Raw genomic sequence first — 21,327 nt, forward strand, 5'->3', positions numbered from 1 at the left:
AATAAAACATAAATAAAAATAAAGTAGGACTGCCAAAACCCAAAGTATTTTCTAGCTCAGTTCATTATTTATGCCAGAGTATCTAATCAGGCTTTAAAAAAGATAAAATTGGCAAAAAGTATTATTCTTAATTATGCAAAATCACATGTCAGTGATATTTTCAAAAGTTTGGCTCTAGAAACAAATCTTCCACAGGTTAGGACAGTTTTCCCCAACCATGCTGGCTGGGGTTGACAGAAGTTCTAGTCCAAGACATTTGGAGGGCGCCAAGTTGGGGAAGGCTGGGTTAGCATATATATGGCTGGAGAAACATCTATGGCTAACTCTCTTCAACCTTTGGGGCTTAGGTTACAAAACATCGTTCTCAACTCATGAGAGGAGAGCAATAGTTATTAGTTTTTCATAGCAGAAATAAAAAGTTTGCCATAATGCTGTTGTTATCAGAAGATATTAACCAGGACTCCTAATCAGAAGGCAAGTGGCTTCCTTCATAATGACTATTTATGGCTTTGCTGAAATTACCAACACGAGAACCTATCTGCTAACAATTGTACCATTGCTACTAAGAATTAGATAATCAAGACGTTATAAATAGGGCCCATGTGGCAGTGACCAATACTTAAAGATCCACATCCTGTTATCTCTCCAATGAGGTCATAATGAACAACAGCCAGTCCCAAAGTTACATATTTTAAGCTGTTATATTCTTTTTGAACGACTATTGGGGTTATTATGTAAGTGGTTGGCTCCGTGTTTAAAACTGTCCTTACTCTGTTGTTTGTTTAAAACTTTAGCAGGACAACAAGCATGTTCCAATGGGCAAGTAGTACGGTATTTGCACTATGTATAATGCAATCTAGAACCTCAAGCAATCTGGGATTGTACCGCAGATACACAGAAGTCATTCTGTGCTTCTTGCCAATGAAACAATTTCAGTTGGCATCTCATGACTTCCAGCAACATTCAGCTGTGATTGTCAAGCATTTAGTTAACATGTAAAAGAGAATACATTAGTAGTAGACCACATGCTTTGAATGCAGAAGGGTCCTAGGCTCAAGCCCCAAGATCACCAGTTTTTTTAAAAAAAATCTCAGCAGGGATGGAAATGAGTTGCCTATGGCACTGGAGAGCGTTTGCCAATCATAGCAGGCAATATAAGGCTTGATGGACCACTGTTCTGGCTCACTATACTGCAGCACAACGACATAATGTTAGTGGGGCAACTATGAAATATCACAGGCATAACAAATATTGGGCTTTAGGCTGCGCTGGAAGCTGGAGCTAGTGCAGAATGCAGCAGCTTGGCTGTGGTCAGGAGCTGTCCCTTTTCAGCAACTCCTTTGTTGAGGGAACTGCACTGGCTGCCTATTCATTACCGGGCCAGGTTTAAGGTTCCAGTACTAATGTACAAAGCCCTAAACAGCTTGCGGCCAGGATACCTGAGAGAACTCCTTCTCCCTTACCAACTTGCCTGGTCCCTGAGGTCATTAGACAGCATGCTCCCCATGGTTCTACATGGACCTATGGCCCAATTCGAGTCCACCTGGAGAAGAGCCTTCAGTGTTGTGGTCCCCTTTCTGTGGAACTCCCTGCCCCTGGAGGTCAGGCAGGCACTAACACAGTGTTGCTTTCAGCACCTCCTGAAAACAGCACCGTTCCAGGAGGCATTCCTTAACTGACCAGCCATGCTTTTACTGGCATTCTGTTTTTAAAAAGCATAATTTTAATATGGTGTTTTAATCTTTTTATCCTTTTACTATATTACCTTTTATGTTCACCACTCCGAAATCTGTTTTAGATATGGAGCGGTATACAAATATTGTAAATAAAATAAATAAAAGCATTCCCAATTGCCACAGCTAACTCCCACGGCAAAATACAAGTCTTTAATGTGGCCTGCCTGAAGCGACCACCTCAGAATTTCTGACCAAGGACGATATGACAAGATGCATCTCACGCAGTCACAAGAGGCTACAATCCACAATTCAATGGCCATAAGAAGATCACTCGAACCTGCCTGTATGTGGGCATTTGATCCATATAGCCAACCAATTGCCTGTACTTGTTCCCCCAAGGGGATCAGCCCTATGCTTGGTGTTTTGTGTCCATACGCTGCAAACCACTACAGTGAATGTTTGGAAGTAACACAGAGACAAACTATGTGGTGGAGACCAATCCCAGTGGTGACAGGCTAGTATACACAGTAATTTCAGGTAGATAACGCAGCCTCCACAGGCAGCCATGTGGCCTAATGCCCAAGAGACCTAAGATACAGCCATTCAGCCAGCTCCTCTTCCAGTGCATAAGTGGATGCTTGGATCCTATTATAAGGTTTCCTAAAATATTTGCAATAAATGCTTCAAAACAGGCATAGACTCAACACAAGAACTCCACCACAACCCCCTCCTAAATTGGTCATTTTTATCACCCAGGCAACGGGGACTTTTTACCACACATCAGAGGCAGATGCGTGGTAAAACGGTCACCTCTATCATGTGATGTCAGGGCCTAGCTTCTGTGCTGCAGTGGGCCTCATAGTTTATAGTCAGAATAACTCCGAGGCCCACTGTAGCACAGCAGCTGGGCCCCAATATGTGCCAAGAATGATGGAGTCTTGACACCAGATATTTGTTGGCTGGTTACAACTATCACTCCTCTTATCCACCTTCCAAATATCCTTCCTACTGAAGAATCCTTACTGGGGTAGGATGATATATAACAAGAAATGCCTGGCTGCAACTAAAAGCAGCCTTACCCTTCCATAATGAGCAGCACAACTTGCCCCGTGTCCCAGCGTCATCATGCTAAGCAATTCCCTAACAGCAGCAACCAATGATGTGGAGTGGGAACAGGAAGACTTGCAGCATAATGATATCAGGAAGCACACACAGTAAGTTCTGGTACACGTTAGGGAGGGGAAAACAAAACAACACAGAGCTGCCGTTTTGGGGAGCAGCTCTGTGTTTCTTGTAACATGAACTTCTGCTCTTATATGGAGTCTTCCACATAAAAGTAGGCTGTTTCCAAATTCAGTTTTATGCAAATATTGTTGTGACCAGGTAGCTTTAAAGGAAGCTAAAGAACTCAGGGGCTACTAATTTAAATTTTTGTCATCTTCTTTCCCTGGGGATGCTCCCTAAAATTCAAGGCTGCCAGAAACTGGCATTCATACTTCGTGCGACTATAGACTTTGTCCATCCAGCCTGGGATGCCATCACAAGCACTGAGCTACAAGGAACAGTGGTCCAACCCAGTACTGCTGTCCCTATTTGTGTGTGTGTGTGTGTGTGTGTGTGTGTGTACATACACCCTTTACTAAAGTGAAGTGCCACAATATTTGCCATTGATCACCAAGAATATGTGCAGACTGAGTAGGATTTTCAAGCAAATAAAATGAAGAGTGAAGTCCCTGTTCCATAATGGATGGAGAAGCCTGTGCTAATGAGACAGAGTTGAAGTAATGTTTGACCTTAGCAATCTCATATCTGGAAATCAATCTTACCTTATAATTGCTGGAATTTACCCACGAGGTAGCAAGACCATCAACCATTTTATCCAGCATGGTCTGATCATGTTCAAGATCAGCAGATTTCTGTTTATCTGAGAAATAATCTATCAGTTCTTGGCCAACTTGAAGCCTCTTCCCAACATCTTTCTGCAGAACCTGTCCCAAGCAATACTCCATCGTGGGCTCCATAATGTGCTAGAAAAACAGCACAGGCAACGGGGAAGCTAGAGGGCAGCAGGTTTGAAAAGTCCTGCTACAGATGTATCCTCTAGGTCGCCTCTTTGTTAGATGAAGGTTACCAAGGGCCTGGATTTCAAAGATGTGATTCTGGGAATGGCAACAATGCACCATGTGTGTCTGAAGAGCAGCTGGCAGGTTATTAAAAGTTCAATTTAAATAACTAGTAATAGATAAATAAAGCAGAGAGCGGACCAGCCGGGCTGTATGACCAGGTCTGCGATGCTTCCCAAATCAACAGTCCATCCTGCAAGAAAATGTTAAAGAGGCAAAGGTTAGAGACATAAGAAGCAAAACACCCAAATAGCATAAAGCCCCAGCCCAAGTACTTGATGTTTCCAAGTGTTGTTTTGAAAGTCATTTCTCTTATCATTTCCTTTACAACTAACTCCCAAGACAAAGAACCAGTAAACCTAGGTCTAAAAATGGGGACTGAGAACTTGGTATATTCTCAGGCCTTATGTAGCACTGCACTCTTCCCCAAACGTGAAAAGCTAATCCTGTTATATGAGACACCCACTGCTGAGAACACAGTCACACAGACAACACTCCACACTTTGTTCAACAACAACAACAACAACTGTAGGCAGCAACTTAAATCTAATACGGACCCCCAACAGTCAACTTTCTGTAGAGGTCAATACTTTGCCACAGGCCATTTGTCTAAATCAGATGTTACCGAAATAAAGAGAAAAGGGGGGGGGAGCATGAGAAAGAACTCCTGAACAGTCTCCTCCTGTTGTGTCTATGCGCTTCTCAGACACATAGAGCAACTGACAGCAAGGTTTGCATATTGTCTTAACATGGTTCAATGATTAGAGAAAGCAAGCTTGGATGAGTATATTAAACCCTGAAGCCAGTATCATGTTTTTTAGCTAATACTGTGAGAAATGCTCTATAGTCAGGAGTGTCATTATGCAGTGGCCAGAATGCTACCTGTATTCTAGGCTCCATATACCAACAACATTTGTTAATATAAAAATTCCATTAATAACAACACTGTTGGAATGCACTAACTACACAATCCTACACCCGTCTACTCAGAAGTGGGCCCCACTGACTTTAATAGGACTTACTCCCAAGTAAGTGTTTATAGGATTGCAGCCTTGAGCTGTTACCAAAGATATTGGTCATAGGTACTCCCAAAGCATCCTAGGCTGAGAAGTTTGGTATCATCAGGGTCTCTGTTGAAGGCAACATGGAACGTAAATTGTCATACATCTACTTCTAACCAAATCGAACCAAGGTACCTAATGGTCCAAAATCTCATGATTTAAACAGAAAAAATAGTGCCATTTCATTGTTGATATGCAAGCCCACATCCACAGTTGTGCCTACTAGTTCATTGGTTTCTGTGGGTTATACATCTATGAAGCTTTAAACATAATACTCTACCACACAGGTTGTTCTAGGGAGCCTCCCCAAGTCTGGAAAACTATTAGTCTAGCCTTCCCCAAAGGTGCAAGCATGGCTGCAGTCCTAAACACACTCACTTGAAAGTAAGCAATCATAAATCAATAGGATTTACTTCCAAGCTAGAAGCATTTAGGTTCAAGGTACAAGAGTCAAAGGCAGAGAGTTTCCTTGACAATGCACTTTCTCTCACCTTGCTCTGCCCAAAGAAAAAGAGAAAGAGCATCGTCCCAGGAGGCTACAACACATGTGATGGTTCCTATGGAAGCAAAAGGATAGCTTATAATAAAAGAAGATTGGCCCACTGGTTTTTACCACTGCGAGGCAATGTGGTGCAATGTTGGAAAGCTGTGTGCCCAGGCACAGAGAAGCATTTCCAGGCAAGAGAGGCTCTGGGGAGACAGCTTGGCTTTCCTGGGAACTGTCTGAACCAGCTTCATTCTTTGAGTGCTAATGTGTTATTGGGCTGCAACTCAGAGTGGCTTTGGATGTGTTCTTCGTGACTGAAGCCTACTTTCTTTGCAGGCATGGTTCCTAATGGGCCGCCTTGCAGTAGTGGAGTGTTATTTCAAGTGTGTTAATAGAAACAGTAACCTTGGACATGCCCTTGGCACGTGGCGAGGAACAACATGTACTTTCAGCATGGTAAGAACACAACCAACTCCACGTTTGGTGCGATTACCAACATATGCACTCATTTCTTATCCATCTCTTTGACATCAAAATTCTCTGATCTTATCAAATCATATCTTGGACAAATTCATAGAAGATAAGGCTATCAATGGCTATATATTATTTCCAGAATCAGAGGCAACATGCCCCTGAATACCAGTTGTTGGCAAACGTGAGCGGGAGGGGCTATAATTGTGCTCATATCCTGCTTGTTATCTACCCATAGCCATCTGGCTGGCCACTACTGAACAGAACACTGGACTAGACAGGCCTCTGGTCTGATCCAGCAGGGCTCTCCTTATGTTCTTAAGTGCCCACAAATTATTGCCAACACACACTACTGGTGCTGATGAAACAGCATTCCTCTTACACTGGGTGTTGATGCAGATTAAGATTCTGCATCAGCTTCTGCCAATACCAGATAAATAGATTATACACTTTGCATCTAGAATAAACATCAATCATTACTTTTCTTTGGCTTATATAAATAGGTGCCCCCAATAAGCTGGGTGTTGAGAGCTGCTAGGACAAAGCTATTTATTATTGATAGTGATAAAACCCCTGCACATTTCTTTTAAATGAGTGCGTGCGTGCGCGCACGCGCACACACACACACACACACAACTAGTGGTCTTGCCTCCCTTCTATTATCTAAGCGCAAGTGCCTTTACAAACTACTTGTTTTCAGCAGGACTTTTCTGTTTCTTAGAGAAGCAAAGGAAGCACATACTGGAGGTTCCCTCCATGACAATGCTGCCAGCAATTCTGTATCACTTTACCAGCAGCTGCAACCTCTCCCTTCCCTTCCCCCTCCATAATGAAATGAATCTCACTCACACATATTCTAATACAGTACTCGCTCTATTAATCCTGGAAAATACATTCCCCCCCTCCCCACAGCCCTTCAACTTCAGTTTCCCATGAGTCGTTGCTTACAATATATAAAATACTACTTGCTTATACATGAAACTCTCCCCCTATCCCAAAGTACCCTATATTTGCAGGTGCCCTTTAATTTGAAAGAGAGGGGGGGAAATCTAACATTGTAAGCTCCTGGTTGTATAGAAAATTAGGGCATATTTGAAGGAAAGCAGGTCATGCTCAGTGGAAAAAGTCTGTGTGTGTGTGTGTGTGTGTGTGTGTATGTGTGTATATATAAAAATAAGATGGCTGTAAAGCAGATCTCTTGCTAAGTAAACAATCAGAGCAAAGGCTACAGACATCATCCAGCCCAAAACAATACAGTAGCATGCCCTAATTGAATTCTAGCCAAAGAGCAGGACCTCTGCAAAGTCACTTTACTGTGCATCTTCTCTATATACAGGAACTGTATTTCCAGGTCATCGTTCTTACAGTTCTTCTTCTGTAAAGGAACAGAATTCCTCCACCAGGAATATCTGCATATTTAAGACAGCTACAACATGCCTTTCCATTAACAATAAACTCATTAAAAAGACAGTTTCTTTAAATAATAAATGAATAACTCTCCCTCACTGAATCCTAAGGCACAAACTGAAGCCCCAGAGCGTTAAACAAGACTCCACCCCAGCACCCCCAAAAAGTGTGTTGGGGTGTGTGTGTGGTTTCAGCAGTGGGAAGAAACAGGCCCTGTTTAGATGTTACGGTGGCGTTCCGCAGCAGTTTGTGTAATTAATTAACCTACAAATTGCCACCAAATGCCGCCATTACATTCAAACAGGTTCACAGCTCCCTAAAGCACAGAATGCTTGTTGATGCTGACTGGATGCAGGTAAATATATTATTTGTCTGTTCTGATGAATTTGCTGCCTCCTCTGCTTATGACTATGTTGTTTTAGTGCAGCCTTCCCCAACATGGCGCCCCCAAGATGTGTTGGACTACAACTCCCATAATTCCCAGATCATGCTGGCTGGGAATTATGGGAGTTGTAGTCCAACACATCTCGAAGGTGCCGTGTTGGGGAAGGCTGTTCTAGTGTTTAATTGTAGTTGTGCAATTTTAAGCATTTTTTAATATTATGCTGGCATCCACAAAGATGAAAGGTGGTTTTAACATGTTTCAATAATACTAAAATAAAATAAAATAAAATGCCACATCCCATTTGCTAATCGGCTGTGGTCAATTTTTCAAGGGTTGACCACACACACAGAGCAATTATGCAACAGCTCAAAAATGCCGACTGAAGGATGCCCCCCAGAAACAGGGGCAGCGGTAGGAGGCGGGGGGAAACAACAACAACTGGTATTGTTCTGCATTTTGTACTTTAAAACACCACTGTGGACATCTAGGCCTAAAGCGCACTTGATTAATAAGAATTCTTTGAAGAGGTCTCTAAGTAAAGCTTCTCAGGGCCATTTCAAAGTATCTAGCCAAAAGAAGTTCAGTTAGAATCAATCTCAGTTTAGAAAAACTTTAATACAACCCTTGTATGGAGCTCATTATGCCTATGACCTTTCATTTTCAGCTATCTTTTCTTCTGCCTATTTGTTTGAAAAATAGCTTCTGTTTCTGGGCACTCTTTCCAGTATTAAATTAAGCTGGAAATTTTGTCAAGAGACAACAGCTTGCGGGGGGGGGGGGGGGGAAGGAGGCAAGGTAAAACATCTATATGTTTTATGCCAGAGTGCCAACATATAGATCTAGTCTCAAAGAAAAATAGGGTTGGAAAAGGCCTACAAGACCATCGAGTCCAACCCCCTGCTCAGTACAGGAAGCCTGATTCCCAGGCAGTCTCCCATCCAAGCACTAACCAGGCTAACCCTGCTTAGCTTCCAAGATCAGAGGAGATCAGGTGCATCCACCTGCAATACTCATACAATAGCAGATGAAAAACAATTCTGTCCTAGTATGCTGATTGTATTTGCAGGTTGCTACTTCAATATTACTATCTGGGAATGAACTGTAGACCTGTTACTTTGATATAAGATTGGTGATATGATATTGAAATGTAAGGTTGTTTATTAAACTGTAAGACTGTTAAGGTTATATAGTTTTTAAAATAGAATGGCATCGGAGGCCGAGGGGGTATTGGAGGTTAAACTTAATTCTTTAAAGGAGAGGGGGAGTGGGAGAGGGGGGAGGGAGGGGGAAAGAATCTTCTTTTTCTTTACTTCCTTTCCTCCTCTCTTTTCCTTTTTTTCTTTTCTTTTCCCTTTTCTTTTTGTTATTGTGGTGTCCTCATCAGAATATTGTATTGCTGGGAAATTGTAGTATTGATTAGGTTGTTGGTATTTTTGGTACTGTTTATTTCATTTATAAAGATAAAATAAATAAAAATATATTTTAAAAAATATTACTATCGTTACACCGCAGAGGGGTTTGTGCTTTCAACACTGGACATTTTATTGTCAGTGGCAGTGCTAGACGGGGGAGAAGTGGTGACACGACACCCCCACAGCTGGTAACTTGAAGGAAAGGCGCTTTTTACATACACATTATATCATAAGCATAAGCAGGAAGATAAAATAAGGCTGCACTCCTAAGCATGCTTTCTTAGAAGTTAATTCAGTCAAAAATCAGTAGGACTTACTTCTGAGAAAATAGTTTGGAATTCACCCCCCAGCCAAAACTTTCTAGAAGGCCAAGAAGGCCTCCTGAACAGTGTGGGATATGGCTTGGAGGGCTGCTAGGGGAGCAGGGCAGCTTCCTCATCCTCCAGAGAAGCTTGCAGGGAGAGCAGGAGGCAGCAGGGGAGAGAAGGAGAGGGGACAGGAAAGTTCCCTCCTGCAAACATCCTTGCATTCACCGTTCCTAGGATTCAAGCTGGTGGGAGCATTCATGTGAAAACCTACCATTATTTCTCTCTAAGATATCTAAAAGTAGGGCAAAGCTCACAACCACCACAAGAAATGAAGTTTGCTACTTTTGTGCCACCCAGAATACTTTTGTTGTGTGATCACTGGTGTGATCTTTCCCCTTGAGTAAAAAGATAAGGGAAAACTGCAAACACTAGGGTTCAATCACATAGTGTGTGCTCTCTTTTAAAGCAAACATCTAAGAAAACAATGAAAAGCAAAGTACTTTACAGAAGGCTGTACATGTGCAAAGATTCTATAGGGAAGCCATGCTGAAGTTGGTGTTATACCTCCTATTCTAATCATTTATACATCGAAGTGCTAATTAATTCCCATGTGTTAACTGAAGTGACATTTCTCAGCCTTGATGTTTATTAAGTTGTGCAATTCAGCCATATTCAGAACATTCCAGATCTTTCATAGCCAGTGCTATACAAAGTGGTTTTCCCATTCTTTCAAAACTTAAATGTAAACATTCATGCAGATAAAATTTGATTTAAAAAACCATTCCAGTATCCTATTAATACAATCTCAGTATGTCCTGCTATGTCCAGGTAGAATCCCACATTTCTGATGTAATTTGTTGGCCTACTACATTTCTTTAAATTTCTTCCTGATCTCAACCCTCCATCTTTTCTAAATAATTCTCCTCTTTGATGGGTGTGCCTTATATAGAGATTTATTTTATAAATCTCCACTACCTTGTGTTCTTGCCTGTGTTTACACTTTCCCCCTTGCTGTTCCCTATACAAAGAATTCCCTTTCTCCAAAGAACCATCTTCCCTCCACATGTCATTTTTATAATAATTTTTAAAACCAGCTTTTTTCTTCTTCTATTTTTTTCAATAACGTTCTACAACTTTGTTGTTCTTTTCTTTTCTATTTTCCTTTTAACTTTGTCTAGTACATACAGAGGTTCTCTCTTCCCACCACATTCCCTTCCATTTTTTCTCAGGTTTTAAGATAAACTGCAAAACTACAGGTGAGCTTTATTTAGGTTTTCACTTTGCAAAGCACTTAGGCACATACTTAACCATAAATGGAGTTCTGCTCACAGGACATTCTGCTAGAGAAGAATGGGAGGCAATTTTTGCCAATTCCTTCTTCTGGACCTCCCCCACCCCACCAGACCAGCATGGAGATAGCACTGGGGGCCGAAGTGGGAAGGAAGGAATCAGCAGAAATCGCTCCCCACTCCCCTTGCTCCAGTGGGAGCCTCTGCTGAATGAGAATCTCTTCTGAAAAAGAAGGAGCTCTTCTGTTTGCAGAAAGGCATGTTTGGATTCACCTCTAACAATGCAATCCCACAGATTTCTACTCAGAGGTAAGCCCCATTAAGTTCAATGGACTTACTCCCAGGTAGCTGAGTACAGGATTGCAGCTTTAGTAGATTAAACATGAATAAGTTTACATCCTTAAACAAAAAAAAAGTCCCTACAAATCTCAGCAACTTCCATACTGGCTGGGGTATGCTGGGAGTTGTTGAAGTTTTTATTGCCTAAACATGCATAGGATTGCACCCTTAACAGTACAATCCATTACACACCTACTTGGGAGTAAGTTCCATTGAACTCAATGGGGTGCCTTTCTGAGCGGGCATGTATGGCACTGTAATGGTGTTATACAAATCCTGAATGGCAATAACTATTTGTCCATGTAGAAACAGGGTGGATCAATTTAAATAATAACTTACCATCTCTAAGAAAACAGTCTACTTAAGGGTGCAATCCTGTGCATATTCAGATGCACCAAACCATCCTACAATTTGCAGCATTCCCCAGCCAGCATGGGCAGCTGGGGAATGCTGGGAGTTGTAGGACTTTTTTCTGTCTTAACATGCATAAGATTGCGCCCTAAACAAAGTTTCCCATTGGTATTTCCCATATCCTAAATAATATTGCATACTACTTGGTTAATATAGCCAGTGAAATATATTAAAATCTTTAGTAAATTAAGCATATGTACTATCTGAGAGGTTAGACTTCGTATAATTTTATATACTGGTATTTTACTAATTTTTGAAAATGTTACATGGGACACTGTTAAATTGATAACTTTGCTCATTGTATATGCAAGGATGCAGTGTGGAGTTAGAAGTAAAATACTACAGACTAAACAGTACATATATTGTATTTTGTTAAACCAAACAATCTTAAAAAACAAATAAACATTTCACATTTAGAACAATCCCCCAAAGTTTTCTAGGTCATCCTTAACACTTTTTAAAGAGAAACAACTGAAGAAACTGCAGAGCTTGGGTGGTTAAAGAACATAAACTTGGGCTGGGATCAGTATACACACTTACCAAAGAATAAGTCTTACTGAACTAAATGGGACTTGTGTCTTGAGTACACATGCATAGAATTGCACAGTAAGTATACAAAATCACTAGGTGGGCATGGCAGATTATTTTAGGGCACAATCCTATGCAGGTTTAGACAGAAAAAAGTACTAGAACTCCCAGCATACCCCAGCCAGCCAACATACATAGGATTGTGCCCTTAGCCATACAGAAGATAGCATATTCTGGAGCCAGAGGCTGTATTCCAGTGCCTGTAATAACTTGTCAGTCCCTGACCACCAATACCAAGTCCATAATATTATATTATCTAGCCTACTGGGCCATACTTATCATGCTCATCCTGAAAAAGATAGTTCCCCATAGCTTCACAAAGGCTGATTTCCTATGTAAATAAACTCAATAGCTGTATAACGCTGAACAATGATTTAGTGTTGCAATGATGTATTATGTCTGTGTGTCCCATTGATAACTCCTGGACACAGCACTGTAGTAACTTCTTTATTAAGCAGACATGTTGCTTGCTTGCCTTGTTCCTCACTGGAGTCAGCAGATGCCCCCTCGAGGCTTGGCATGGAACACACACAACAACATGAGCCACAGCAAGCCTCAGGTTCACCTGCTCCCCCCTCCTATCCCCCCCTCCTATCCTATTTCAGCAGGGCAGCAAGGAGTTTGGGAGCTTCTGCTTCCAATTTAGATTAACTGCAGTTTAGTGTGTCATCTGAACCCCAAATTGTGGCTAGCTTCAACAAACCATAATCCAAATGAGTTTCAACATCAAAGCAGGCTGCAGTTAATCTAAAATGGAAATGTTTTGCATATACCATTTCAGTTTTCTCCATATAGCTAATTTCATCCAAGATGCTTTCTATACAGCAAATGAGAGGTACCTCATACCTTTTCAATGGGACGTTTGAGAAAAAAACAAAACAATGCATACCAAGTACTTTAAAAGTAAGCTTCACAAAAATACAAAATGTCAAATTCAGGTTCATACAAGGAGTGTTGGAAGCCAGCGTGCAAACTGCCCATCAAATAGGATTCCACCCAATTCCTAAACACAGAAATATTAGTATCAACTCTTTCTGCATGCAGGCTGGGAGGACTACTGCAGCTGGCCTAATGGTGAAGCAATTGTCCAAGTATTTTACTCAGCTTCCGGATAGTTAGTCAGGCTGCAATAACTTCGGCCATCTGTCTGGCTGCAAAAGTGAATCCAGAAGAATTGTGTTCCATTAGTATAGAGCACTGCTATGGGTTGCCCATATCAGAAAACATTATGATGCTCTAAAGCAGGGTTAGGCAACTTCTGGTCCTCCAGATGTTTTGGCATACAACTTCCATCATCCCGCACCATTGGCTATGGTGGCTACAGCTGATGGGAATTGTAGGCCAAAACATCTGGAGGGCCACAAGTTGTCCATCCCTGCCCTAGAGATCTTATTTTGCATGTTTATTTCAGTTGCATTTAGTAAATAACAAAACTTAAAAAAATAACCCATATTAACTTTTTGTTCCAATATACCACAAGTTTTTGAGCTGAATTTTTTTTTTAAAGTAGAGTGCAATCCCTATGTGTGTTTAGACAGAAAAAAGTCCTACAATTCCCAACATTCCCCTAGCCAGCCATACTGGCTGGGGGAATACTTGGAGTTGTAGGATTTTTTTTTTTTTCTGTCTAACCATGCATAGGATTGTGCCCTTAATGTGATCTAAATGTTATATTATGTAGAAATATTTATTGGAATACTTCTAGAAACTTAAAGATAATAGCATGTATTTCCCTTACATTGTTTAAGAAAAAAGCAAAGGTATTTGAAACCTGTTGATACACTAATTAATTTCAGCGACCCAAATATGCATGATATGCTGACAACCACTCATCTATTTCAACAGAGTTCAACTAACTTCCACTAAGATTGCCAAGGCACCTTCAGTTTCACTGTCACTTTATTTGTTCCATTTCAGTCTGAGATATATATTTCTTTCTTATTTATTTATTATTAAATTTATATCCTGCCTTACCCCTCTTGCAAGGAAAGCAAGACAGTTTACATACTACTACTCCTCTATCCTCACAACAACCCTGTGAGGTAGGTTAGGCTGAGAGTTAGTGACTGGACCAAAGTCAACCAGTCAGCTTGATGGCTGAGTAGGGACTAGAACCTGGATCTCCTGAGTCCCAGGCCAATACTCTAACCACTATATCATACAGGCTCTCACACCACACTGGCTCTCTATATGTATTTCAATGACATATATGTCTGCTAAGAATAATCACCTGAAAAATATTAATTACACCTTTGAAACTGTCAAACTTGCCCAGTATTCTATTTGCAATTGGCATACGTTCATTTTTACAAATGAACTTATAAAACAGAAAATTTTCTGCAGAAAAATTAAGCACTGGAAAATTTTCTGTGGAAATTTTTCTACCCTTCATCACCGGTATAGAGCCAAGAACATTTGCATCCTAATGAAAATATTCCAAATTATGCAGCTAGAAATTGTTTTAATCTTTGGTCTCACTGAGGATCTTTTTTATCACAAAGCCAGTAAAGATATTTTAGGGCAGGAGAAATGTGTTTGGATTGGCACACTCTGATTAAAGAATCTGGCTGCCATGCTCTGAACCAGCTGAAATGCCTGAAGAACCTTCAAGTATAGGCCCATACATTGCTGTAATCTATGATACGTAGGGGGAAATTTACATCCCTTATTCAATCTCTCAAGACTGAAAAGCAATGTGGAACAAGTCTCATTTTGTCCAGACACTGAACTTGATGACAATTCAAAGACTGTATGGGAAGCCACATTAAATGCACAAATACCTTAAAGGCATAAGCACAAAAACATACATACATATCACCAAAGTTGTACAGTTCCTGTGGACTTTTTTTACTATTTGGAAAGGAGCAGAATTAAAAGTAATGTCCCTCTGAGAAATGTATGCACACCCATGGCTGTGTCCAATTAGTATAATTTGGTTTTCAAGGCAACTATAAGCAAAATGGGGATGTAAGCCAAGTACATAGTAGTTTGTTTTGTTTTTTACAAATCCCCCAGGGCATTTTTCTCCACCACTAACATATAACTAGTGAAGCAAGCGAGAAAGACCAGAAGTTCAAGGACTGTAGCTCACACCAAATAGCCCAAGAGGTAGAGCTGATGAAGGTAAAATTAGTTTATCATCATACAACATTTACAGATCGTGATGCTTGCTGATTTACATTAACAAGCAGAGAACAGCAGGGGGAACACCACAGTGCTGAAAGAACTCAACACATTTATGCAAAAGTCCTTGCCCCAAGATTATCCCAGCTGTGGCTTTTGATAAAAAGAACATCATGTTTTGTAGGCTAAAAGATTAGAATGCTCAGTCGAATACACAAAGAACACGATCAAACCATGTTTACCAACAGACACAATCCCTAAAAACCTTTGCCTGCCAAAAATGGGAAAGAAGCATTACCATCCATGAACACCCTTACTTATAGTTTTCTCTGAGCAATCATGCACTCAAAATCTTTAGAGACAGACCCTAAGCCAAATGGAATATTATTGGATACACTGTGTCACAACTAACTGGGGAAAAACCTTCTCTACCCATGCAGCAGTTTGACTCGTAACTGAGCTAGGGCCGAGTGGGAAGACTACTTCCTGACAAACCATAATCCCTTAACTTAAAAGAAAAGAACAGTCGTACTGTGGCATCTTAAAGATTAACAGATTTATTGTGACCTACTTTCATGGACCAGAACCACATTACCAGATGCACAAAGAGCTCTACAAAGTACCGTGACACACTGTGACTCTTGCATCGCTTGACCTTTCGTTTATTGCAGGCACTGCCACTTCACTCTTCAAAAAACAGAAGAAGAAGAAAAGGGAAAACCCTTCCCAAGGCAGCCTATAAAAGCACAAAGTACATATAATAAAACTATTTCTTCTCCTCTCTGTATTCCAAGTATACATGTCTACCCACTTATATGAATACACCATGCATCTCATGAAGTGGACCAGCAAAAGCATATGCAATAATGAATTTACTAGTCTTTAAGGTGCCAGACCTGTTGTTTTGGCTGTAGCAGACTAACATTGACCGCAAATATATAAAGGGGCTCAACAGTTATGCATCACAAACAACAGTTTGTGCATCCAAAATTGTGTGGCCAGATTTAGCAATTCACATGAAATGATATAAATTAGAACCAGGTGTATAATTTAATTGGTTTGCATGTTTTACTCTAGAATGGTCTGTTGCAATTAGAACACGGGGTTTCTCCATTTTACATTCGTCCCTGTTCAGTCTTCACCCCCACTCCCCAATTCCTGTCCTGGAGAGGTGGGGCAAGTCAGGCACCTGTGCAAAGTGAAGGTCTATAAGCATAAGGCCCATCCAGATCTCATCCAGAAGCTGCATGCACATGTCCAGGTTTCTCTCCTTAATCACTTGATTTAAATGAATGGTTGTGTGTGATCTAGTGGACAGAGTGCAAGGCACAAGAATCAGGGTCACATTTCTGGCCAAGCCCCAGTGTATCAGCTTTGGCTTCCCACTAGGGTTGGCATTTGACCAGTCAAATAATATTCATCTGTTGCTTTAGTAACAAAATAGAGAAAATTATAGTAATTTAAAAAAACACACAGAGACACACTGCAGTCTTATGGAAAACTGTAGTCCAGCCTCTCCCAGAGGCTTTAAAGATCACCACCCTAGATAACACTGGGGCTCCTCCTCACCACAACAAATTGCAGTAGACTTGGTGGAACTCCTGACTCTTAGGCATTTGTGACCTGCATATTGTTGTTAGAGATGTAACATTTCCAGAAAATTTTCATGGAAAAGAAATGAGGGTTTTTCCAGTTGGGGGGCGGGGTGGAAATGGAAATTTGGGGAAAACTTGGGAAAAAAGCAATTCTTATTTTTTTTAGCACTCTTTACAGACCTAAAGTCACTTTGTTGTTTTAAGACAGCCTTCCCCAACCTGGTGCCCCCATATATTTTGGACTTCGGCTCCCATCAGCCTCAGGCAGCATACCAAATGTATGTGCAATCCATCCAGAAAGCACCAGGTTGGGGAGGGCCGCTTTAGAAGTACAAAGGAGCCTTTTTGTTCCTAAAGCTATTTTATGTATAACTTTTTATTTTATTTTATGTATAACTTAGTTTGCTCACAAAATTATCATTATATTTTAAAGCTTTTAAAAGTAAACTCAATAAATTTGTAATTATTGTCTGAATAGATTAGAACTACATTAAATGACTGCTTCAGCATCAGAAACACAGGACTCTATAGAACAAAACCCAAACTGTTAAGAATGCACATTTACTGTCAAGAATGCATAATGGTGACTATTCACACGTTAGGAAACTGAACATAAATGTCTATCAGTAAAATAGACTTAAGATCAATAATTTGAATAAGGAATGAAAGAACTAACTATGCTAGAAATCTTACAGAGAAGATAAAAAATCATTTTCCCCATGGCTTCACTATTTCCAGACATTTTTAGTCTTTCTATAAAAGTGTTCCTATCACATAGTTTTTAGAAATCATTTGTGGGGGGGGGGGGAGTAAAGGCTGGTTAACAATATAGAAATACTTTGTCTTAAATTCTAAAAGAGAATATTTCATAATCCAAAACTGTTTCATTTTTCCCAGTTTTGGGGGGGGAAAAAACACGGTCCTTGGGAAAAAATGGGGAAAAACTTCGTTAAAACAATTTCCCGTTTTTTCCCAGGCCTTCACATCTCTGTTACCATTACAAAAAAATATGTTCTGGCAACTATCCAGGTTTCCATAAATTTTGGCTGTGAAAGCCCCTGAAGCCAGACACAACTGCAGGGATGAGCCCCAGCCCTCTCCTTCCCAGCTCCAAGTTCGGTAGACTTGTCCCTGTTATATTCAGCTTCATACTCACCAGACAAGGCAAGGGTGCTTGCCATGGAGACTCTAGCAAAGAAATCCATGGACCCCTGTCTCTGGCATCGAATAAGTACACAGTTGTGCTTGTGAACATAAGCTTTCGTGACTTCATGTGAAAATGCAACAATATTTGACAGCAGTCAATTGACAAATATCTGGCAGGCCAGCAGGCTGGCATTGAAATCCCACTTCTGCAATGGGAACAAGTAACATCATGGGACTATCATGAAGAGTGTAAAGCACTGTGTAGATTTTGTTGGTGCCATCTGAGTTCTATTTTAACTTGATTTTTATAATGCACAGAACTTATTGTAATTATCTACAAACTTTGAGAATGTGTTTGTAGAAAGCCTCTGGAGAGGCTTTTCTGGGAGCGAAGAGGGGAGGAGGAGAAGGGAACAATCCACTGCGCAAGACTGCCTTCCACTCAAACACTGTTGATTATAATCCTACACTTCTGTGCTGTCCAGTTCTAACTATTCAGCCTGCCTTTTCATCACCAAAAATCATATTATATGACACATGCTCTGGGTGATTTGAGAGAGTGAGAGAGAGTGGGGGAGGGGGGGAGGGAAGTTGTGTACTTTTTTTGAGAAATTATATATACCTTAATTCTATGCAGAGATTTTAAAGAACTCCATTTTAAAAACTTCCATCTTGCTAAAAAACAAAACTTTTACATTTTAAATATATACAAAATGTCACAATTTTTCCTTCAGAAAATGCTCCACTTAATTATAGCAGAGTACTGCAGTTATTTTGGCAGAACAGAAACAAATAAAAAGAGAGCCTTAGAAGAGTCTATAAATATATTAATATCTTGACTGCTGCTTTACATCTTTATATTTCTTCATAAGTCAGCAGTTTCAAGGGAAGCTTCTTCCATAAGCTTCATTTTCTAGAAACAGGCTTGCCATGACAGATTTGTGGCTTTCCAAATACAGCATCTGGATGACTCTGCATTCCAGTTCAAAAAAGCTACTTTGTTGCTGTTTTTCATAGGTATTTTCCTCCTTTCCACACTACACTGTCTTTAGCTATATTTACACCTGAGTACAACAGCTGTATTCCCACATAATGGTAAGCCAGGAGACCTATTCAGACATTCTTAATGAATGTAAGCTTTACACATGAGGAGGAAGAGTGGGTACAAGTGCACTCAAATGCATTAACTCCACCCCTTCCATCACCATCCTCATTATGTGCACAGGGTGAATGCCTGTAGCAGGGCAGCCTCCTTTATCCATGGAGGTTCTCCACATGATTTAGAACCCTGGAAAATCATGGTTCTAAGTCACGTGGAAAGCCTTCCCAATAGAGAATGCTCCTTGTTGCATACAGTCACGTTCTGTATGTGGAGGGCAGCAACGACAGTGATGGGGCGGGGTGGAAGAGCTAGCGTTCTCACACCCACTCTCCCTCCAGATGTGTAGGGGCTACACCCATTAAGAGTGCCTGAATTGGTCTGGATTGCGGCCTAATCCTGGCTTACCATGAACGAATGATGTGCTAGTGCACCCAGCCTGCTTGCTTCTATTCCTGCAAGCAGAAAAACAAACCAGAAATGGTCCGCTTAACTCAGAATCCTGGTTTCTTTCCCCCCCAAAAGCCAGGATTTGTAAGCCAACAACAACAACAAACCTGGCTCATTCCTTCGTGCCTTGTCTGGAAGAAACAAACCAAGGTCCTGGGCTTGGATGCAATGCTAAGCAAACCATTTCTGTTTTGTTTAACTGCTGATGTGAGGAACAAAGAAGGACCAAATGTGCTACATGCACTAGCATGACTCATTCATGATAAAACAGGATTAGCCAGCAATCCGGGTTTACCATCTATGTGCAAATAGCCAGTAGCTGCGTTAAAATGGCTTATGATAAACCGTGGCCTAGCATTATGTGAACAAGTCTGGATGAGCTTTGGGTTTGCATGCTCCTCCCTCCACTCTCTTCCTTTGGTGTGATCGTGAGGAGGTAGTGGGAAGCTTTCACTTCCATTTTTAATTAACTGCAGTTTAAACTGTGATTAAATATGATTTGTTAGAGTAAGTCAGTTTCATAAGCCATGATTTGAAATTGGCTTGTTTCAAATAACCATAATTAAAATTCGCCACACTTTATAGGCTTGGATGAAATGAAAAGCTGAAATGTAAACAACCAGGAAGCAAAGGCTTCCATCCTCCTCCTCATAGCCAGAGGAGGAGAGGGAGGAAAAGCAGGCAAGCCCAAGGTTTGGTCCCATCATGATAACATATGGTTTACCATGACATCTGAATGCCACATATTATGTATTCCTGTATTATGAACTGAAAATGTTGTAATATGTATAGATTTACTCAGCTAAACAAATCTGCATAAAGAAGGCAATGGCTGTTAGCAACTTGTGGGTGGTAGTGCAAAATTAGAGATGGGGGGTCCCAATACAGGAAAGCCACTTTGAATGGCTCCATACACAGTAAATAATTCCTAGTTAGTAGCGTCACATCTGCACTAGTGCTTATTTCAGGTCAACACTGATTTAATGAAACTGTAAGGCATATCTGACACCTAATTATCTGCAAGATATACAAGCAGGAATAAGTGGAACCATGCTGAAGTATTACCATGTTGAAAACAATACTGGATCAAGCAAACGAAAAAATTTTCATGCTTCACATTACCACTTCCCTGCCCCCTGCAAAAAAGATATATGGATGAAAATGGGTTTTTAAATTTGAGCCACAGCTCAGTCTTGAATCATTTGAAGCAGTACTAAATCGATAAATAGCTCTGAGAACCTGCAAAGTAAATTTCTGCATGTCCAGGTCAGAGGGCGATCCAGGAATTCTTGTATCTCATTTTTAGTCATCAGGCCATGAGTGGAAGTCCAGTGAACTCATCAACAAAGCACCCATCTACACCTATTTTCCCAAACACAAAGAAGAGAAATCCCATGGTTAGTTAAGGTTGCAACCTGGAGATTTCCCTGAGAGATTTTGGGTAGCAATGGCACCTTGCTGTTTTTCAAGGATTCCTCATAGCATTACTGGAAGCTGAAATTTGGAAATGTATATTCAAAGGAAAAAGATGACTGAAGAAAACAACTAACAATAGGGTTGCCACTCAGAGATTGCCCCTGTTGGATTACCCTGCCACCTTCTCTGCTACCCCATCAACCACCTGTCATGCAACACACCTGAAGCCCAGCTCATTACAGCAGCAAGTGGGATAAGGAGGCAGATGACCGGACTAGGAATAAAGATGGGCAGGAGAAGCCCTGGCTACTTTGTCTCGCAATACAGCAGCAATTCTAAAGGGGAAAGTCTCTGCGTGGCATGCTGGCAACCCTAGTGTTGGTATATTTCCCCCACTCCAGGTTTTGTCTTGTTATACTTTTCACAATCCCACTCCCATCATCTCTTGCTGAGGATTTTTTTTAAAGCAGCAAGGTGTCATCACTGCTATCCAAAAGTGCAACTTAAAAATTTACAAAGTTATCTGGTGAGAATGCTTTTT

General features: G+C 40.8%; 1 protein-coding gene across 3 annotated transcripts in view; it reads right to left on the minus strand.

The window, feature by feature from the left end:
- Nucleotides 1-21,327, minus strand: part of CLASP1 (cytoplasmic linker associated protein 1) — a 269,767-nt gene that overhangs the window by 217,300 nt on the left and 31,140 nt on the right. For all 3 annotated transcript variants that reach the window (XM_084807323.1, XM_084807315.1, XM_084807309.1), the window contains one exon: nt 3,503-3,992. In XM_084807323.1, coding sequence (XP_084663449.1) covers nt 3,503-3,697 — 195 coding nt within the window. In that variant the 5' untranslated portion in view covers nt 3,698-3,992. The remainder of the gene's footprint in view (nt 1-3,502; nt 3,993-21,327) is intronic.

Source organism: Heloderma suspectum, chromosome 1 (genome assembly GCF_057233095.1).
Source record: "Heloderma suspectum isolate Gila_16-S chromosome 1, 16-S_ref, whole genome shotgun sequence".
In the NCBI taxonomy this organism is placed as follows: domain Eukaryota; kingdom Metazoa; phylum Chordata; class Lepidosauria; order Squamata; family Helodermatidae; genus Heloderma; species Heloderma suspectum.